The sequence below is a fragment of the Melospiza melodia genome, chromosome 12 (assembly GCF_035770615.1).
Source record: "Melospiza melodia melodia isolate bMelMel2 chromosome 12, bMelMel2.pri, whole genome shotgun sequence".
Taxonomy (NCBI): domain Eukaryota; kingdom Metazoa; phylum Chordata; class Aves; order Passeriformes; family Passerellidae; genus Melospiza; species Melospiza melodia.
The window spans coordinates 16,010,241-16,032,822 of NC_086205.1; the positions used below are offsets into that span (position 1 = coordinate 16,010,241).

Sequence of the window (22,582 nt, forward strand, 5' to 3'; positions counted from 1 at the left end):
ATCAATGGGGCTGGAAAGCGCCCCGGGAGCACCGAGCCCGGGCCACGGCCTAGCTCACCGTGAGAGCCGCACGGACCGCCGCACAGAGCGGCACGGCTGGTCCTCCCTTCAATACCTCCAGGGACGGTCACTCCACCACCTCCCGGGCAATCCATTCCAGTGTCTAAACACCCTTTCTGTGAATTCCTCCTGCTGTCCATCCTGACAGTTTGACAGTATGAGTTCTATGAGTGTGCTTTCTCGTCCTGTCACGGCCTGGGAGAACAGCCCGAGCCCCGCCAGGCTGCACCCTCCTGTGAGGGAGCTGCAGATGGGATAAGGTCACCCTGGAGCCTCCTCCAGGCTAAACACCCGCAGCCCCTCAGCTCCTCACAGGACTTGTGCTCCAGACCCTTCTCGGGTACATCCCGGCACTTCAATGTCCTTCCTGAACCGAGGGACCCAGAATGGCACACAGCACTCAAGGTGTGGCCTCACCAGTGCCAAGTGCAGGGGACAATCACTGCCCTGATCCTGCTGGCCACACTATTCCTGATGCAGGCCAGACAGAATGTCACTGGCCACCTGGGCACACGGCGGCTCCCTTTCAGCTGCTGTTTCATAACTGACCAAAAGCACAAGGAGAAGAAACACAGTGGGGTTGCAGCTGGGCACAGCTTGCCCACAGCCATGGGTTTCAGTGCTGGGCACAGCATCACAGCTCCCTGCACACACACTCACCCCACAGCGCACAGCCGGGGCTGGGATCAGTCTGTGTCCCACTCCAGCCCCAGGACCTGGGAGCAACAGAACAGTGGGCAGGGAAAGGCAAAAGTTCATATCCCAAAAAAGCAGAAGTTTAGCTACCAGGCTGGTTAAAGTGTGATTAAAGTTTTCATGTTTATTTGCTATTTTCACTTATTTATGTGATTGCTATCTGGCTTTACCAGGTTTTTATTATACTACATGTCTGTTCATCCCAGGATCATGAGGTGGTCTCTACAATCAGGAGGGCAGTGCCTGCCAGCAGCACACCAACATCTGTGAATAGTGCAGCTATGGATAAAAATAAAACCTGAATACTACAGCCAGTAGAAATGGCTACTCAGAAGTGAAGTACTTAGTTTCAGCTACAGCAAATACAAATTTCATGCACAAGGCACTCAGGAATGGCCCCTGTGGAAGGAGGACAGTCATGAGGTTCTTGATGGAGGCTGCATCAAACAAAGATCACAGGACATCTCTGGCCAGCCATGAGAGCACTGGGTGTGGAAAGTCAGTAAGCTCAGTGGATGCTCACGTTTGGCTTTGTTCTTTTATCTGTCAAAGGGTAGTCCCCCTTCCAGTCTCTCTGGGCTTCTTTTTCATCCAGTGATTTTTGACATTTCCTGTACTTTCTTCTGCTGGAAGGTAGAGAAGACTGTCCATGGCAGAATCTGGACTGGTTTCTGTTCACAGCCTGTCCATTCTCTGTCACTCACCTCTGTGGCAGCAGAGCTCAGGAGAAACAGAGTGGGGGATGGGTAAAGCAGGGATGTGGAGTCTGAGCATAGCCAGCCAGGAGGCCACTAGAGAGAGAATTCACTAGACAAGAGTTTTGATATTGCCTTCCAAGAAATTCTTCTACAGGTCAGAAACCCAGAATCCATCTAACAGTTCTTGGGAATCCTGGGTGGTTCAATGTCAGCAACAATGGCAGAGATGCTCCACTTTTAGACTGATGTTGTAAACCATGTTGATACTGTATTGCTGGTTTCTGCCCCAAATTCCACCCCATCCACACAGACAGGGGCAGCTTCCAGCCCTACCCCACTCCCTGAGGAGCAGATGCTGTTGGCACTTGCCCTGCAAAGAGGCAGGAAGAGGCATTCACATGGTAGCACAGCATGTTATCCAGACAGCAGCTTTTCTGAAGAGAAGGTGGCAGGGCAGAGGTGGCCTGGAAGTTCCCACTTGGACTGTGCTAGTCCAAGCCCTGTATCTGACACAGGGCAAGCAGGGGAATGACAGTAGCCATGAGTGAGTATTGTGTTATCTTATTACCTGCCCCAGAGCACTGGGGTGTTTGCATCCCTTCAAGGGACTCAATATATTCACTCCCCAGCCATTCTGTGTATGTTCTCCTCTCTTTCACTGGCACAATCTCAACAGCAGAATCCTTAAAAATCAAGTCTTTTCCTTGAAAAGCTGAAGAATCAAACATTTTGAATCCATTTCCATTGCTGCTATTTCCAAAGTAAACCTGAAAATAATGAAAAATTCTCAGCATTTTGCAAGATGAAGTGCCATGTTCCTGTCATCCAACATGAAAGATGACAGGAACCGTTTTGTAGATGAAAAATTCATACACAATTGCAGAATCTCTCTTACACGTCTGCTTTTAGATGCTCCAGTAGATCAGATACAGAATTCTGCCACTGGCAATTACATGAACAGCATTTGTGATTTTGTGTTTTTAGTTACTATCTGGAAAAGAGCTGTAGTTTTTTTAAAATTCTCTTGCCTCAATATTGTTATGCAATATAGGGTTTGGCTGCCCAGGAGTTACAGACATGACTGAAGCCTAGCAGAGATATTGCTCAGTCTTGATTTTGAATTAATTAACTTCAGGATGGAGAAGAAGGAACCTCACTGTGGCACCCAGGCACACTCTGCCTGCATGGTTTATCATGGACATGGCTGCAGCATAAACAAACCCAGCAAAGTCCTACTGTGTTCCAAGGAAAATTCCAGAATGGAAAAGCGTTAACACAACGCAGAAATGGGGGGCAGCCATGGAAAAACTCCTTAAACTCCAGGGAATTTATTACTGCACCCAGTGGCTGGGCAAAAGGTTGAAATCCCTTGAGCACCAGGGTGGTTTTACTGGGTGAGTCCCATGGGTTGTATTTCACCTTCTCTGTCACACTCCCAACAGGGCTGTGCACTGTGCACATGCTGCCAGTGCATGAGGCAGGATATGGCAGTGTGGTCCTGTTGTCTTTATCCTTGGACTGTGTTAGTCCATTTATAAATGCCCCCAAAAATACATGGATTATTAGTACCTGGGCTCTGTCCAGTAGTCCATATAGAGCAAAAACATTGACATCTGGGTGAACCATAACAGCCTGAGCTGGCACCTGAGCCAGGTGACAACTGGCAAACTGGGTGACTTCAGCACGGGCACCATTTGGACACAGTAACTGGAAATCACTGGACTTCAACTTTTGGGCCCAACTAGCAGTGTTTTTACCTGAAAAAAAGAAACAGATCGTTGTCAAGCAATGATTGCTTTAAAGCAAGAAAAAATAATTGAATTATAATAAAGAGACATGTAAAACTAAGTACCATCTGTGTTCTCAAACACTGTAGAGTGCTTCACAAAGGCCACATCCCCAGCATCCTCTACCAGGCACCTAAAGGAAGTCAAAGATATAAATGCTTTAAATTCAAAGCATCTTTAGGTGAACCACATTTTTTTAATAACTCATAGGTTTAGAATGAATTTTTTTACAGGCATTCCTGCAAGCAAATGTACTGGACCCAAAGTTAGTAAGAAAAAGCAGAGAAATCTTGGATGGAGAGAAAAGCAAAAAAATATTAAAAAAATATTCTGAATTACAAATTTCAAGAGTGAAATAGAGTAGAAAAAATTTATTAAAAGCAATGTGAAAAACAACAAGAAAGACCAATATTAAATGAGTAAAGAAACAGGAGATCTATTATGTGATATTCAGCGCAGCATTTGCAGCCCTGGATTCTGGAGATCTCCAGTTAATCTAACTTCAATTTCCAAGGGTATTGCTCCAGAACAAAGTAAAGTTTCTTCCAATTTTCTGAAGCAGAAGTAGTCCAACATGCTAAGAGGCCCTAAACCACCTCCTTTCCTATGTAGCTTATTCTGTAAGTGTTTTCAAGAAGCATTTCCTAAAACAAAGTAATGAAACCAATGAAATGGATGTAAAGCATGCCTTATGCTGTACAAAATACAAGGGAAAGTCATAACTGATAACAGTTACCCAAAATACATGCATTTCAATTGCACCTAGTTTAACATCAACAGTTCTAATCCAAGGTGATAAAGGACAATGTGGCTGACACTGTCACACAGAGAACAAGGACTCAGTGGGGCTCTTCAGTGCATTTCCCCATCAGAAAAAACTTTCCTAACAGATTTTTCAGTACCCTATGCAGTTTGCTTTGCCCCAGACAGTGGGATACACACAAACTGAATGGCCTCTCACACCTCTATCAAATTAGTCTGAAGACAGCCAGAGTTGAAGGAATCTGGAAATCTGAATTTCAAGTCCATCTCAATCACCTTCCACAATTCATTCTTATTTTAGAGGGGATCACCTAAGTGTCACAGATAGATCTACCCCTACCTTGTATTAGACTGCAGTCCTCCATTTTTTCACCCAAATTCTACCCTTTTAAATACTTACAACTTCCTACATCCCTCAATGAATTAAGCACCTTCTCCCCTAAAAATAAAAAGTGATCTCCATATAAAGTTTGACTGTATGGGTACTTTTATCAACAGCAGAATCTTAGAATTATGAGGAAGGCTCATGCAGCCTGTAACAGCATTTATTGCTCATCCATCTCCTGACTGGGAGCTGGCTCCATCCATGAAGTACAGCAGAGGATCTGGAGTTTGCCTGCAAGGCTTGTACCCAGCAGAGCAGCTGGACTCAACTAAATAGATTTGCAAAAAGTAGTTATCCAAATCTAACACTTCATTATTTACCAGGCAGCTGCTGTTGAAGTCTCCTCCCTGCAGGGAAAAGGTGGCTTTCTGCCAGCTGTTCCATGCACCACCACCTCTGAGGTGAAGGTCAGGAAAAGGAAGTGCTCCTTCCACATCCAAGAGTTTCACAGTCTTTGGGTACAGCCCCATCTGTACATGTACACTACTGCACTAAGTATTTGTTCCATTTTATATTATTTTCTCCCCTCTATTTTTAACATACTTTGTTTTGAAGAGGATTTGGTAATTCAACACTGGCCACAGCTGTTTGTGCTGTACAGAAATCTACCTTCATCAACAGCCACCAATGAATCAGAGTAGTGAAGACACACTCCAGGCTCCCTGTCACGAGCCTGTCACTCTCTGCAGGGACTTACAGCAGCCAGATCCTGGCTACTGTGTGCCTGCTTCCCTGCTTTCCCACCTGGCTGTGTGCAAGGCAGCTGGCAAAGGCTGTGACCCGAGCCAGTGCAATGCCTTACACCATACCTGCACTGGTGAGGACATCTGGGGACACACATCCCACCTCATTGATGGCACCTGCTGCAGCAGCAGTAACCTCTGCCTGCTGCCTGGGATGGAAAGCAGGCACTGCCTGCATTTTGGCAGGCTGACACACTGAGTCACAGCTGTGGCTATCAGTTACCTGAAGGCTCCACTGTAGCTGTAGTAACGTTCTTGGCTACTTGCACTGCATTTGTTGTTTCCACTCTCATCTCCAATACACAGCTGACAGAGCTTTGCTGGGTAATTGTCCTGCTCAGCTGAAGGGACACAGCTGGCAGAGAAAAACTCACTCACAGCTGGGGAAAGACAAAGCCAACATAAGGAATGAAAAGTGTGGGCTCTTCACAAAAAAAGGCAGACATCAAGAAGTTATAACCAATGCAGGTTTCAGTAGAACACTAGAAATTCAAGTTATAGCTGCCTTACTGGAATTCATGAACTAGAACTTCTAAAATATTTTTAGAGCACTATTTAGCTGACTACATAATGAAACCAAAGAGCTTCCTAGGTGATAGATAAGAAGGCAAGCAAAATTAGAAGGTGGAGGTCCATGTTTACAGATCTTTTTCTGATTGTGCTACATGTTTCATTACCTAATGCAGCTTGAAAATAAATGCAATAAAATCCTGGACAGAGGCACCAGGATGCATCACCATGCTCAGGATAACAGGGTGTGCTGGGGGAGCAGTCAGGGAAGTGAAGGCTCTCCTCTGACATCTGTGACAAACTCTGAGCTCCCAATATTAAAAGGACATGGATAGTCTAGAGCTGACACAGTGGAAGGACAGTAGGATGCTCAGAGGGCTGAAACACAACTTGCATTTACCAGGCTGAGAGCTGGACTTGGTCAGCCTGGAGATAAGACAACTGGCAGTGTATTGTTATCTTAATCTACATGGTGGGTTTTTCAGGAAGACAGAGCCAAATCCTTCTCAGGGGTGCAGAGCAAAAAGATGAGAAGGAAAATTCTGATTAGATATAAGAAAAGAAATTCTTTGTACCAAGGATGGTCAAGTAGGACAGGGTCCAGAGAGGTTGTGCATAATCTCTGTCCTAGGAGTTACTCAGAACCTGCCTGGACACAGCCCTGAGCAATATGAACTACCAGACCTTTTATGCAGTTGCTTGGAATAGATGACCTTAAAATGTCCCTTCCAACCTAAATTAGCCAATTATTTTGTGATAAAGGAAAGGAATACTTTCGTGTTACATGTAACATTCTCAGACCCCTCCACTAGTCCACACTGGTGGCAAAATTAAAATTTCAAATCATTATATTAAAAACACAATACCCCTTCACAAACAGATATGATTAATATAGATCTATGAAATATCAAAACCACTTCCCTAATTCAAGTTTATCATTAGACTATTACTATATTTTTGAAATGTATTAATGTTGTCTTACCTTGAGGAATATTACAGTCTCTGTTCTTAATAATCCCCCTCTTAATTAGTACACCAATGGGAATATTCCATCCAGCATTTCTCCCCAGGCCTGTGTGGCAGGACTTCTTCCCTCTCAGGTCACTGATGGTGAATGCATTGGACAGATTTCGTTTCACTAACACCACAGCATAGTATGCATTGCTGCTGTCATCAGCTTGTAAAATAAACAGAAAAAACCAGAGAACACATTACAGCTTCCCTTATGCATTCCCACAGGTTAGTGATCATCTGTGCATCCATTACACTTATATGGTGGCAACTTCAATTGCACCAACAATCTGCTAGTCAGGCAGCAGGGATGTACATGGAATTACTCTTCACTTCTACTGCCTCACACTGCTGCATTCACCTCTGGTCTGTAAGCTGCTGCTGCTTACACCCGAGCTGAATAATCTACAGACAAGATGATGAAATTGTTCTTGTTCCCACCAGCCCTTATAAACACATCACTGAAAAATAACATTCAGGGCATAAGTAACTCAGCAAATCTGCTTCAAGAAGTTATTTTTATGTGAAAACTTCAAACCTACATTAAAAGTTCTATGAATTTTGCAGCAAATTTGAATTCTGCCTTAGTGACACTGTGGACACAAGCCCTCTTTCAATCAGTGACTGAAGCAGCCACACTGACAGGAAGAATTTGCTTCTAACTAGAATCTACTATGGAATTTCTGTATTTGTGCTTCTCTTAAAAATATTTTGACTTTGTGAATACTAATTTTTTCCACTGAAAATATTTTTTTTTCAGAATTCAAAAAACAAATGAAGAGGTACAAGACTCAAAATTGCTAGACTCAACGTGGTCCTGCAGCAGTACAGATGAAAGTAGCCTCACTGTAGAAGCTCATCTCATATACTCCTCTATCTATAATATGAGGGTAATAATTCTTATTTCCTTTGAAAACAGCTTTCCCAGCAGGGCTGGGAACAAAAGACTGTGTTTTTAGTGCTGTTTTCAAACAACCTGGAAAATATTTATGAAACAATATTTATATTTCTGGATCTTCTTACCAGAGTAACTTTCTCCAGCAGCTGGTACAAGGCCATATGTCTTCCCAGCTGTGTAAATATCAGCTCCACCCAGAACTACAGCATCACTTTCCTTTTTCTGAAAAATAAAACATAGGATTTCTGTGAAAAAACACAGCATATACTTTCCCAGCTACAATGATGACACCTTTATGGTCACACCTGTGGCACACTGAAGGGCAAGGCTTACAGCAGAAGAGCATCACATTGCTAAAGAAAATGTCCCAAATGTGGATAAAACATCAGTGAAACAGGGACAGGAGATTTCACACACACAGGCTTGAGTTAGCTGGGGAACAGTGCCCTCATCACAGCACTGTTCATCAGGGTTCAGGCTCATCCAGAGCATCTGAGCTACAGAATCTCCCCTTCAAATCCAGTGTTCCTGCCTGTCACCAAAGTGAGTGCACATATCTAACCTCACCTACCCAGCAGAGAGCAGCTTCTGCTCATTTGGTTTATGGCACAAGGATTGTAGCAGCCTACCTGGATCAGCTCCATGCACTCTTCCTTTGTCTTGGCTGAAATACACTGAATTGCTGGCTTCAAATTCTTTTTTCTAAAGGCAACAGCCATTTCACCACATTTCCAAATCTCCTCAGTGGACACAACACACCAGTTCAGGCTTTCTGGCATTGCTGCACAAAATTGAAAAGCAAATGCTACATTCACTTTCTCTGCAATACACAAGGATTCACACTGCCCACTGTCACATGTGTCCCATACGCGTTACTGAAAATATTTGCTTCTGTGCTGCTCCCCATCCCTCCAGCTCAGACTTACACCTGACCAGGAACCAGGGCACTCCCTGATGACAGTCATGTCCACACTGCAAACCTCTTCACAGCAAAGGAACCACTTCACAGCAAAATACAATTACTGACCATTAAACCCAGCTGTAATATATTGGTGGAGTGCAGCAAAAAGCCACCCTGAATATACAAGCTTCCTCACATCTGACAGTCACAGAGTAATGCCCAGAAGAGACAAATCAGAAAGGTGAGGGGCTTTGCCACAGCACAGATCACATCTGGGTTGCTGAGTGGCCAGGATTTTTAAGATTCTTAAGGCAAAGATTCTTGCAACTTGTGTTTCTGACTTTCCCAGAACGTCTATCAAGTAATTTCTACTTTCTTCTGATAGCAGGAAAGACCATAATGCTTCAATAAAGAGCAACTGAGGGGTTCCTTCAGCTTAGGGAGGAAACCCTCTGCTAGGAATCCATTCATCCATTTTTATAGACTACCTGGGGATTTGTGCAGCAGCACATTATTATTTCCCCTTGTCAGCAGCTAAGAAATTAAGTACCAGGCAGCAGTAGCAGCTTACCAGATTAATGTCTCTCATACACCAAGAAAGGGTAGAAAATGCCTGCATCTTATGACAAAGTTGGACAATTTGGACAGGAAAATGTTAATACAGTATTGTTTCTAGGTCAAAAAATGACCTTTGCCCACGCTCAAAGATCAGACTGGCATCTTTCCATAACGCTCCAAGACTGAGAAGAAAATAAACCAGAATAAAGATGATCTGTGTTATCAGCTATCTTTTTGCTTGGTTATAAAGAGGAATCTACAGACAACTTACTATTGGGGTTGCAGTTCAGAGCTTGCATAGCGTGAAGGTACTCATCACCCAGCCATGCCTGGTAATTCTGAGCTGTGATTGCCACGAGCTCTGTGGTGGCATCTCGGAACAGAAGATTCTGGGCACCGTAGACGGCAGAGTCGAACATCTGAAACTTGGCACCCACCCCATTAAATCTTTGCTGCAAAGTTAAACAAGAAAGAACCTGTCACACATTGCTCTGTGTGGGATGTGTGACATCCCATACACCTCCAAACCCCACAGAGCCAAAGGAGCTCAGATATCCCATTTTCAGTCTGCTTAGACGGCTGGGAGAGCCCTTCTAGAACACAAAGGAGCAATGAAGAAATGGTCTCCTACTTGTCCCTGATTGAGGAGCTGGAAGAGAACTGTCCCGTCTGTGTCAGGGCGCACAACCACGGCCCGAGCAGGGACTCTGGCCAGGTGGCAGCTCCTCCACTCTGTCACATCAGCCCTGCTGCCATCCCTACACAGCAGCTGGAAGTCCCGAGAGCGCAGCCGCCGGGCCCAGGAGGAAAGGCTTCTCCCTGAAACCACAGGAAGGGGACACACATCAGCTGGGGCTCTAACCTCACTTGCACAAGTACAGCAGAACACACATCTCCTGAGCATCTCTGAACTATTCCTGACTGCACAGCCTATCCTGTGCATCCTTGTGGTCCTGTAGTCCCATAACATTTGTGAGACTGCACTGAGCTGTGCTGGGGTCTGCAGCAGTATCAAGAGCATCCCTAGTTTAGGATCATGTACAACATTTTTTGGGGTTTTTTCGCCCCTAGGTCAGACATATTAAAGCAATGTTATGCTCAAGGTAGTTTTCACATAGTGCCAGATAAGGCAGGTTAATGCTCTCCTAGTCTCCACTGAATCCCTTTAAGGCTGGAGCAATGTAACAGTCCAGGTCTATATAAAAAGAGGTTTCTGCTCTTGAAGGTCTCTTTCCAGAAGCAGTTTAAGATTCCACGTATCACCTTATGCTGAAACTATGAAGCATTTTTAAAAAATTCTCTATCTCCTGGTGCACACTTCAGAAGCTACATCTGTTTTCAGATTTCATCTGTATTATAGCATTTTTTTGCTGATTCCTCAATTCAAAATACATCAAAGATTTGATATTACAATGTCATTACAAACACTGTATTTCAGACCTTGCAGCTGTTATTCAACAAGCTTCAGGATTACTCACCATCTGTATATTCAGGCACTGTGCTGTGCTTCACAAAAGCAACCTCTCCAGCATTTTCAGCCAAACACCTAATAAATATAAATGCAACCACAAAGAGGCATTACAAAACCCCTGTGCTCTGGCCACTGCCAGCTGACAGCCCGAGGGCTCTGTGCTCCGTTCCATCAGCCACAGAGACTGACCTAGTTCCTTGTGCTCAGAGTTTTGCTCAAGGCAGAGACTAGAGGCTGTTGGAGCATGAAGAAAACTATCATTGTCATCTGGTGAATATGAACAACATGTTCAGTGCTGCCTGGGACAAACACCATGACCTTCTTTGTCCAGGACAGCTCTGTGTCTGAGGCAGTCACACAGTCCTTTGGGGAATACACAGGGAGCAGCAAGTGCTTCTCATAAGCAAATTCTGCCCTTGTTAATGCTATGACTTGGGGCCTGAGAGCTGTAACACAGCACACAGATAGGAAGGACGAAAATCAAGATTGGTGTGCAAAAATGGAGGGCAGAGCAACTCAATAATTCAGAGCAGCGAGGCAGGATAACTGAAACAGCCAAGGAGGGCAGCAGCTCAGCTCTCAGGCTCCAAGGATCATCAGGTTTCACTGGGAAAGGTAAGCCAGCAAAGCTTGCTGAAACACTCAGATTGTGCCAAACAGCTGCTGGACAAAGCAAACAGCAGTGGGCTTTTCCTGCCCAGTATATGTGCTAAATATCCATTTGGTTTTAACATTCAGGTATTAATACCTGAAATAGTGGGTTAAAAATTACTTTTGATCAGTCAGGTTAAAAGCATGGCTATCCTAACAAAACTATAGATTTTCTAACAAGATCAACTGGAAGCTCTGTAGGTTCAATTTCTTGTCAGTGAGGCCTGAACATGATGACTGTGGAGAGGGTACAGCAATAAAAAAATTGACAGACATGATTTTTACCTGAAAGCCCCACTGTAGTCATAGTATTGCTCTTGGGAATTTAGTTCACATTTGTTCTGTCCTTCTGAGTCCCCTTTGCAGAGCTGACAGAGGGATTTGGGATAGTTCACACCATTTGCTCCAGGAACACAGCTTGCATTGAAATAGTCACTTACAGCTAAACACAAAATTAGAATGAGGCATTTTTAGCAATGAATAAACAAGATCAATTTCATTTTAACACATCCACACAGTACATCTCTAAAAAGATCCAGAAGGCACAAGTTATTTTCTTCTTAAAAGATAGTTTCCAAGTTTAAAACAACCAAAAACCCTGCAGTCTTCATCAGACCTACATTAGAATCCTACCAGGAGCATCCAAGTCAAAGAACAAAGCAGCAGCTGAGTCACATTTCTGTACACACACAGAGGGTGCCAAGGCCATTGGGAGAGCACAGCTGAAGGATGTTTGCCCTGCAAGCCTTGCCTTGAGGAAGGTCACAGCCCATTGGTGCCAGGTGCCCGGTGGCAGTGAGGTGCCCCACGGGCACGTCCCAGCCCGCAGTCCTGTTGATGCCGGTGTGACACGAGCGCGCTCCCTTCAGGCTCCCCATGCTGATGTTGGAGCTCTTCTTTACCACAGCCACAGCATAATAGGAAGTTCCAATCTCTGCAGCATGGGAAGAAAGAAGCAACCTGAGTAGCCCCACAGCAGCATCAGAGTGACATACACTGATTTTTGGACTCCTGTGCCTGCCCTACCCACTATGTTCACACCCTTGCTGAGACCCTGCTGACTGTGAATCAATGAACCCCGTAACTTTTTCTGCGTGAATTGTCTTAGTTCACAGGCAATCTGCTCTAACTTTGGAGGTCACTCAGCTTTAAAAGTGGGGTTCCTTTCAGAAAGAAATTTTCTATTACTCTAAATATATTTGGATTAAATTGATACCAATACAATTTATTCCACAGTGGATCCTAATTTTGTTACAGCAGAGTCAACTGATGCCTCTGGAGCATCCCAGCTGATTTCATTATCTTTGTTTTACAGTTTAATATAACTCAGAGTCAAGAGCTGAGGGTTTGAAGCGATCATAAGGTCATTCAATCTGACTTTATTTAGATCAGAAATCACTAAATTTCTTCCACTTTTGTCTGATTTGAGCTCATAGCCTGACTAATGGAGATAGTCAGCCTCTGGATCCTGAGGCCCATTTGGTTTTGAGAAGCCAAAGTACAGGTCCCTCACCAGAGTCATGAGGTGTTTAACAGGGTGGAGGCTGCTGCAGATGATCCAAGATCCTATGGACTGACCCCAACAGCCACTTCTGAAGATGCCTTAGGCCAGTTAACACCAAGACCCAGCGACAAAACAAATCCAGCTCCATCTCACAATAGAATGATGGGACAGCACTGACAGCAAACTGCTTCAGAGCTCTCCCCTCCCTTGCATCTTAAAGCTAGGGGGGGGATCATCCAGCTCTGAACTACACAAATCTGTTGATACTGAGCTCTTGGTCAGGATGACAAGTCACCACTGAGTTATTGTCTCTGCCTTGAAAGGAAATCAAAGCTTAAGGTCACCCAGACAAGAAGCAGAATCTGGTACTTCCTTTATTCCAGCAGGTTATCATACATTAGCGAAAACAAAATCTAATTATTCCAATGTATAGGACTGAGAGATAAACCCAGTGATTTATGCTTAGCAATTCATTAATCTATAAAGTATGGAACAGAGAACATAGAAAGCAGAGACAGTAAACAACAAACAAAAACCAACCCAACAAATTTATTACAGGAACAGCTACTGTGACCTAAATGTTTCAGGACAGACTCAGCCACAGCCCTGTGTCCCCTCTGTCCTGTTTCCCCAAACAGTCTGTTAGAGGCAGGAGCAACCAAGAGGGAGCCTGACCACTACCCACTGCTTAGAGTCTTCAAGAAGACTCCAAATAAAATGCAAGAAGGATACAAGCCCTTTCTTATGCATTTTAAGTAAACTAAAAGGTACTTAGTCAGAATATACCTTGATCATACACTTCCCCAACCACAGGTTTCAGATCATGCTCCCTTCCAGCCTGGAAAATCCAACGGCCATCCAGGGTCACTGCATCTGCCAAGTCATCCTGTGCAGAAACAAGGGCAGAATAAATGTTAAAGCTTAATTATAAGTAGTTATCAACAACCAGAGTGCTCATGCATTTAGAAGAGGCCCTTAGTTAATATGCATTTGTGTTTTCTTTTCCCAAATATTTAAAGGGCATACAAATTTCTGAACAACTCTTACCAAGAGGGATTTTAGACCTTCAAAATTGCCTTCCTGCAGAAGTAATGCAGAAACCAGCCCTGCACAATGATGGCTTCACCAGTCTTAATAATGCAAAGGAAACTTAGAAATGGATGCTGTAGCTCTCTGCTGGATCTTAAAGCCCAGCAATTTTAAATTTCATTCTACAGCTAGTGCCTCAAAGCTTGAAGATTTAAATAAAGTAGATACATTTTTAGATCATACACACACAGATAGTTCAAAATAGTATTTTTTGGGGCTACAAAACCTGAATGCCAAAGTGCACTCCAAAGCACCCTTAGAGCCTGCTGGCCTGCAGCTCAGCATAAGGCAGACATGTAATTTGTGAGTGGGGGAGCAGGTGGCTTCCTGAGAAGGAGGAAAGTAAAAAGACTTCAAAATGGGAGGATACAAATCTGAGGCACCCACTTTTGGGAAGGTGCCCAGTTCAGCAGGTATTTTCTGGTGACTGTAACACCAGTCTTGCTGGGATGCTGCTACAGCTGCAGGATGCTCTGGAGAGCACAGGATGGGGTACCCAACAGCAGGGCCAGAACTGGGCACACACCCCTGGCAGCAGAATCAGCTCCCTCTGGGTACTGAGCCCATGGGACCAGGAGAGGGCATTTCACACCCAGACAAGATACTGCTGAGAAAATGATCAGCAGGGTGACATTTTGCATTTCTAAGCTAATTCCAAGTTTCTTATCAGTTTGCTTAACCTCTGGTTTGGCCCTGGAGGGGGTCATTTAGTTTCTCCATGCCTTGGGAGCTTGCAAAGCATGGGCAGGGCAGGGCTAGCACTGCCTAGCACACCACAGCAGCTTCCCACAGGCTGAACCACATAAAAAACTTGAACATTTTTTAAGGCATTGTGTGAGAGCACAGGTAATACATCAATGTTGACATCTAAACCAGACTTAAGGTTGCCATGTAATTTGAAATCTTTTACTTGTTTGGCTTGAAAAAGAAAAAAAAATGATATTCATTAATCAGCTGAAACAATAGATGTTCTCATGAATGAGAGCTGAACAAATCCAAGGGAACCTAAAGTGGGCTTGGTGTTGGGAGATATTTGCATCTTAAAGAACAGACACAATCCTTCTGAATAACTAGATGTGATGTTCCACTGGTGAGGGTCAGAGCACAGGACAGTGCAGGAATCAAATACAATCTGTGGTTTAGGAGGAACATGACAGGGGAGGAGGTGGGAGTCAGAAGGCTCTTACCCTCAGGGAGAACAAAATGAGCTTCTAGAATTGGCGGTGGAGCAAAAGTAGAGCAGATAAAACGGAAAGGGCTGGCCTCATAAACCATGAGGTATGTTGTATGACCATATTTTCATAGGAAATAGCACTTTTTTTCCTGACTGCAAAGCAGAAATTTTGAGCTCAGTTTAGACACAGAGCCTCTGATAAATAGCTTTTGTAAAAATAGCACAACAAGACAGGTCTGTTGTTGTTTTTAACATGAAGTAGTTTTCAGGCTACAGATCTCTCCTTTCAATAACACACAATTACTGCTGAGGTGACATATCAACAGCAGCATGGGCATTTTTTTTTTTCAGCAAGCATTTACCAATAAATTTAGCAAAAGCATGAGACTCACCTACAATTTTTTAGTAAGTGTACCTGTGATGGTAATCCTCTCTTAATTATTTCCAGAGGAAGTTTATTTATGTGTGTCACAACATTTGAGAATTACCTACATAAGTGTTTTAAAGACCTGCTGAAAATCAGCTCACATTAAATATTGTCAGGTTCTCTAGTTAAATATTTAAGTATTTCTTAATTTTTACACACCTTCAATCAAAAAGGTCTTTTCCTTTATCCATGTGCTAACACATACACAGGTCTAAGTCCAAGTTATGCAGTGTTACAAAACAGCATCTGCCCCTTCAGGCCCTGTGTCTTGCTCCCTTCTTGGCCTCAAGGATCAGAGTTCAGTGCAGATGCCAACTCAGGGATTCCACACAGTCCTACACAGAGTAGGCCAGCTTGAATATTTAGTAGATTATCAGTACAAGGGGGAAAAAGCAAAAAAGGAGATCTAAAGGACAAAGTCTTGTCTGAAGCCTTACAGTGAAAATTCATTTTATCAGAAAGCAACTTACTCATGCTGTCTGCCTGCCTGCTATTTCCAATGGTTTGGAAATGCAATTCTGTGAGTTCTGTATTTCAGAATCAGGCACTCATCAGCCCTTTATATAATCTGCTTTGCAGAATCTAACAGCTCCCTCTGTGCAAGGCAGCGATCAGGCAAGTGGTTTGGGGAAGATCTGACATTACGATGCCCTGTCTATTCCCAAGGTGAGATCCACATCTGTATCAGTATCTGCTCTCAGCATTCTTCAATACAGTCTGACACCCCTGCTCAGGAACAGTATTTATCAAGAGGCAATGAGGTAGTCTTAGGAGTCAGACAACCATTCTGCTTCACTGACAAAAATTACAAGATATCAGTTCTTGAAATCTGCTCCTTTTTTTCTAGCCACATAATCATCAGCCTCATCTCCCTTCAGACTGTTCTTTCAGATCTCCTTTTCTTCCTCTGAACCTCTTGTCCTTGAGAGGCTGCATCTCCACAGAAACCTGGTTCCTGGGCATATCTACAAAGAACATTCTTTATTAGCACAGCCAGCCTTCCCTTCCCCCACACCCTGCCAGTGATGACAACCATGATTACCTGCCTCCACACTTCTTCCAGCATCCACTTTTTACCTCCCTACCCCCTCCAAAGGAGGGAATTGTTCTGCATACATCATTTTGCAAATTCACATGTTCACAGTCTTTAAAGCCTTCCCCAGAGGCAGACTCTTTTTGAAAGCTGAGCACACTCTGGGCAGCTGAATTAATACAGCTTAATACAGAGGTCTGCCCTTTGCTCACCCCACTTGCTGCTTTGCCTTTCTCTTGTACTCAGTATTGGGAGATTTGATTTGATTACACTCAGCTCATCTGTTTATACAGCAATTTCCATAACAGGACCCTGAAATGGGAGTTTGATCCAGAGTTTATCAAAATACAATCTACTTAGAGGCTAAGCAGCACAGCTTTAACAACTGTCTGCATCTTGTAGTTCCATCCCTTCTTAAATATCTGCTAAATAAATCTGACACAAGTCCCAAATCAAAGATTACTATTTGGGAGGAAATATTTAAGACCTTAGCTGTGTTCCTAATGACTGGCCACATGTGAGCAGCCAAACAGATGACATGGGGTCACTCTGACATTCTAGTTCATATGTATACTTCTGTGCTTTAAAAAAAAAAAAGATTTGCCTTGATTTGTCAGAGCCATGAATGCCAGGAAGCAGAGGCTCAGCTGCCTGGAGGGCCACACACTGACCATAGAACAGTGCACCTTGCCAGGGGATTATCATTAGGCACATGGAGAAATTAAACTAATGACCCTGGTGTCACTCACAGCTCACCTTGATCATCTGGGTACAGTTAGCAGCTGACCCCCCTGCTGTACACTCCAGAGGGGGAAGGATGCCAGCCTCACTGAAGGCCTTGCTCATGTCATTACACTTGGAAAGTTCTGGTTCAGACACCGTGCACCACCGGACTCGCTCCAGGCCGAGAGCTGCAAACACAGCACCAAAAGAAAGCATTACAAAACCCATCTGAGCTTTTGGAACAGAGCTTACCATGCAGAGACAAACTTTCCTTCTGCTTCTCCCCTCAAACAGAAAAAAATCAGGGCTCACTTCACTGTGAGTCCTTAGAGTTGATTCCCACTTTCATTCCAATTAACACGAATACTGAAGTTTTTATGGACTGACCAGAAGATTAGACTCAGATACTGAAATCCAATGACATTTGTTTCTGACATAAGAAATACAGGTACCATGGAATTGGTCAGGACATCCAGACTATTTTAAACACCTTGCAGAATACACCATCATAATCAAGTTAAAACCATGTGAAACTATTACTTAAAATGACATGCTACAAAACCAAAGGGACTGTCCAAAGACAACTCATGTCTTGAGTATTGCTAGTTAGTATCTGGAGTCCTGCACCAGCCCTTATTGGTCTGAATTAAAAAAGCAACCTTAGGTGCTCAAAAGCCTTGCCACTAGGCCTATTATGAAAACTAGAAAAGTAAACTTGGCCCTTCAAAACAGTCTTTCATAACAGATCGTAACCACAGTCAGGAAAAGGGGAGGGCAGAGCCATGAATGAAAAGACTGAAGTTGAGTAGTGGAGATTTCCATTAATTAGCAAAGAAAGGTGCCTTTCAGCAGCCCCAAACCTCACTCTCCTGAGTGCCAAAGCTACAAACACTTGGTTTCTTTTGTGTGGAGAGGTCACCGTGCGCAGACAGTGCGGTGAAATGGAAACGCAGGCGTGGGACAAACAGGCACGGTCATTTTCGTCAGCAGGGACACAATATTCCACTGCTTGTCTACAATTTCCATTTTTAAGCTGGAGTCTGCTGTAAACCATTTATCATGTGGTTTTCTAATACCTCCAAGTGGCCCTCTACTTCCCCCCCAGTGCCATGGAGCTGAGATGCCACATCTGACTGTGCAAGCTAAAAACAGTGTCTGACAGTGCTCCCTGCACATCTTCTGACTTCCTGGCTGCAGACTAAACAAGATTGTTGATCCAAAAGATCCAATAGTGAAACACTGGGTTTGGCTTGCTGCTCCTCTGTGACACAGAGCCAACACTACTGCTGTCAACAAATACTAAGTCAGACTTGGAAAGCTTACAGGAAGTTTTCATGGCAGCATATGCCAGCAAAAGGAAAAACAACTGCCCACCTCTAAGCTGCAGGAATTCTGAGAACCAGGAGGGTTGGGAGAAAGCTACAACAGGTCATGGCAAAAATACACCTCACAAAAACTTAATGTTTGTACTACCTCATCTGTCGGGGTGAAATTTTCATAATTAATTCCTTGAGAGTGGAAGAAAAATCCTGTTTTTCATTTTGGGGTTTTCTTTTTATAAATATAAGCAAAGAGAAATTAAACTGGGGACTCAGCCTCTCAGTGTGTATGTATGCTAAGTGCCATTTTTCAGCCTCAGCTTTCTGATTTTACATACAGACACACAGGGGGGTAAAGCACAAAATATAAAAAAATCATCAGCCATACACCTGAAACATAAAGTCCTTTAGCTCTGTATTTCAGCCAAAATAGTGAAACAGCATGAATCCACTGGTTTTTTCTCACTCATCAAAACCAAGGCTTCATTGGTCCCTTTCCAAATTGCTGAATTTTGTTGTTAGAGGAAAGTCAGATCTGGGCAATATCCTAGCTCCTTCCTTACAAGTTAGCCCATCTGAAATGGGCTTGAGCACAGACAAGGCCTGCAGTTAGCCTCTCTTCCTACTGCCAAGGAAAATCAGCTTAAAACATCAGGTCAGTGTCTGAACCCAAGTTTATCCTCAATTTTGGCCCTTCTGTATATCAGTAGATATACATAAAGCTTAAAATGGCAAAAGCTGGCAACTTCCATTTGAAATATGCTCAGAATCCTAACACAGCCAGAACTATCACTGACCAACATCCCAATAACTCCTCAAAGTAATGGCACTACAATGTGTAACATCAAATGGCTATTTATACAGCTACTACTACAGTGTCAAGGGCTTTCAACAGAAAAAAATGGGGGGAAAAATAATTAACTAGGATCATTTGTTTTCTGAAGAACTGGAGAGTGCTTCAGAAACAGTGCCTACACCTCTGGTGAAATTGAAAGCACTCACCAATACAATTTGGGAGTGACAGGAAAAAGCCAACATGTTGCACAGAGCATGAGAAGTGAAATTAAGCACTTATTTCTGTTTTTAAAAAGTGTCATAGAACTGCTCATTGTTGTAAAAAACAGACACCACTGAACCAGAAATTGATTCAGTGCTGAGGAAATACAACATTTGACACCAATGAGTCAAGATATATGCATGGTGTTCAATACAGCCTTTTCTACTGCTTTTCTTATTACTTCCTTCTATTTTCCTAGCCATGTGAGATTGGCTCTGAAGTGGTTCAGAGTGGTTCCTTCTGCTCTCTCACATCACACAGAGTTCCCATGGCACAGCAAAAGCTTTTGGATGACACTTACCAGTGTGAAAGAAGAGGAGATAGAAAACACTTCTGGAGCTCTTCATGGTGAAAATTTTGTGATCTGCGATTTTTTCAGCCTTCAGAACTCCCAGAGATCAAGGCTCCTGCAAGAGTGCTCTCTCCAGCCTGGTCTTGGTGAAAATCAGCTGCATGCACTCGCTGATGCACTCTGTTCAACAAGGCCTGCTCACCTTGGCAGGCGTCACCTCGTAATGAGCACAGGAAAAGAAAGCATTCCTCTCCTCACACTGCCTGTACACTTGGAAAAAAACCATCAGACCTGGAAATTGCAACATATCTGAGGCACCAATGAGGTGGCTACTGCCTTGGCACCACCCACAGAGTTCATTCAATAAACGGCTACACACCAGCACACGGGGCTGGGGCAGGGTTGTGGAACCACATCCTCAGTGAGATTTCTGCATTCCTTATAGCTGGGGCTCAGAGAGCAGGAGGAGATTCAAGCAAAGCAGTTTATCTAGCAGAGTAGACAGTCACATTCTCAACATTGTCACAAATTGCTTAAAGCCATCATCAGAAGCCCAGGCTCTTACAACAGCAAAGCCTGTACACTCTACAGGTGGTACAGCACATGCTAAGTGCACATTTCCTGAAATTTAATAGCAATTGCTATAAAACAGCTAAATCATTCTGACTTATTTTAAGGTTTAAGAAAAGGCCCAGGAAGGATTCTGTCCTAGAAAATCAAAACTGCTGACAGTGACTGTGTTAAAAGCTGCTGAGAATTTTAGTGCAACCTTCACAGAGCAACCCTCATTTGTGCTGCCCTTTTATTAATTTTTTATTATTCAATGAACTGCAGCTGCCTGTAACTTTGTTTAGATAAAAGCTGCTCAGAAACAGAAGGGCTGTGTGGTGTGAGTCCTCACATCCAGGAAAGGCATGAGCCACACAGCTCTGTGCATCCCTCACCAGCCTGTATGGCCAGGAGTGGCAGGATCCTGCAGCACTCATCAGCTACCTGACTGCAGGTGGGCAGGACGTAGCTCTAACTCTGACTAGCACCTGTACGACAACAGCTGAGTCAATTAATTGCTATTTCAAGTTTAGAATTTAAAGAGTACAGAATGATCCCTCCTGACTTTCTTCCCAACCAAAACCTTATGGCTGAACTCTGATTCTTGGTTCCTCAGACAATCTGGAATTAATCGTCCCTTAGTTGTCTTAAGTGTTAAAGAATAACCTGGTGTCACTGGAGTATTTCCAAATGTTCTCAAGGACCCATTGCTCAGATCCTTCCTGTGCCCTTCCTACTGGCCAGATTAACATCTGAAGCCCTCTCTCCCAGATGTTTGCACTAGGGCTTACATTCATATACAGACGACAAGAACGACAGTCCTAGTACCAGTTGCTTAAGACTGCAAGGGCAGGATTAGTAAAACATGAATCTGGTCCCAGGGCTCCCCTGTGGATCCTCTGTGGGAATGGTTCAGAGGGCAGAGCAGCAGCCTTTTTGTACAGGAGGTCTGTTCTAAACACAGTCCCCTCAACCACACGAGCACACTTCACAGATCATTTTCCTATTTCATTCTTAACTCTGCTTTAAGGAGATATTAAATTTCTTAACCTAGTTTTCAAAACAATTCAGCAAAAAATGCCAACAATGAAATAACACAACTTACAATAACAATAGAGGGTAACAAATACTTAATTGAGCATGTGTCTGTATTGCAATTAAAAATAGTTGGGTTATCAAGCAAGAAGAAAACCCATGATGCCTTCACTGGGCCAGCAAAAGAGTGGTAATACATCAGTGTGATGCCATTTGGATTTCCTAATTACTCTAGTTGTTAAATTAGAAGCCTTTAGCAAAATACATGCATTGTAAAACATAACTTTAAAACACAGAAAAGTGCACCCAAGAATCAAAAGATATATCAGCACCTGATGCTGGAAAGATAAGACCCAGAGAAAATCTAAATAGTACAAAACCCTGACAATTACACAAGATAAGACAACAAGGTGCATCAGGGCTCTCAGAATCACCTTTTCTGTCAGTGTTCAAAGGTAACATTGGAAACACACAAAACTAAAAATGCAAAGCAAATACTCCAGAGTCCTGTGGGATCTTGATCCAAGACTTGTTTTCACTCCCTCATGACAACTGTGCAAGGTAACTGCTGTGGACTTCAGTCAGAGTGGAGTGTTTGGTGACACCTGGGTACTACAGGACAAGTGCCTGGGGGCAAAGTTTGGTGACAGCTACTCAGACACTCCAACATATGAAAGAGCAATTCCTCACAGACCTACTCAGCTGAACAGGCTCTTTCTGATGGGTTCAAAAAAGAGGTAAAAAGAAGTGCATACAATACAGAGATCTCAGATGTGTTTGCAGACTTGACAGAGATTCATACACTTCTGGGGTTTTTTTAGATTTACTCTTTTAAGATGTCTCACAAGACACCGCAAACAATCAGTCACTTTGAAAGAGGGAGACAACAGTACACTTCTAGTTGCCTTAAAAATTTATGATATTATTTATCAAAAGCTGCATCATCAATCCAGTACACCATGCACTTTCGTGGCTAGGAATTCTCAGAAAGGCAACACACCTGATTTCCCAGATCTTGAAAACCAGAAACTCTGCTGGGGCATGCACCAGCAGCTTTAACTTCCTTAAGCTGCACTAGCATCCCAGGTAACACCAGCAATAATTGTGTCACAAGTTTAAACCTGATTTTAATAAAGTAACTTCAGTTGCCCCAGTGTGGCCACCAGTGTTTCTCTAACACCTGATTTTCATTTACAGTCTTGGTCAATTATTCTAAAGTGCTACAACACTTGTATTTATCATAATTAAA

The 22,582-nt window shown here is 43.4% G+C and overlaps 1 protein-coding gene across 1 annotated transcript; it reads right to left on the bottom strand.

Annotated features, from left to right (window-relative positions):
* Window positions 1–854: 854 nt before the first annotated feature.
* Window positions 855–22,488, bottom strand: MELTF (melanotransferrin). The gene is made up of 15 exons (XM_063166971.1): window positions 19,759–22,488; window positions 17,115–17,269; window positions 13,422–13,521; window positions 11,883–12,065; window positions 11,417–11,573; window positions 10,488–10,555; window positions 9,641–9,828; window positions 9,281–9,461; window positions 8,180–8,331; window positions 7,676–7,772; window positions 6,624–6,818; window positions 5,355–5,511; window positions 3,307–3,374; window positions 3,024–3,211; window positions 855–2,221 (listed from the first exon to the last, which is right to left on the bottom strand). The coding sequence occupies exons 1-15, from the start codon at window positions 19,802–19,804 to the stop codon at window positions 1,943–1,945; spliced, it is 2,214 nt and encodes a 737-aa protein (XP_063023041.1). The 5' UTR covers window positions 19,805–22,488; the 3' UTR covers window positions 855–1,942.
* Window positions 22,489–22,582: the final 94 nt, after the last annotated feature.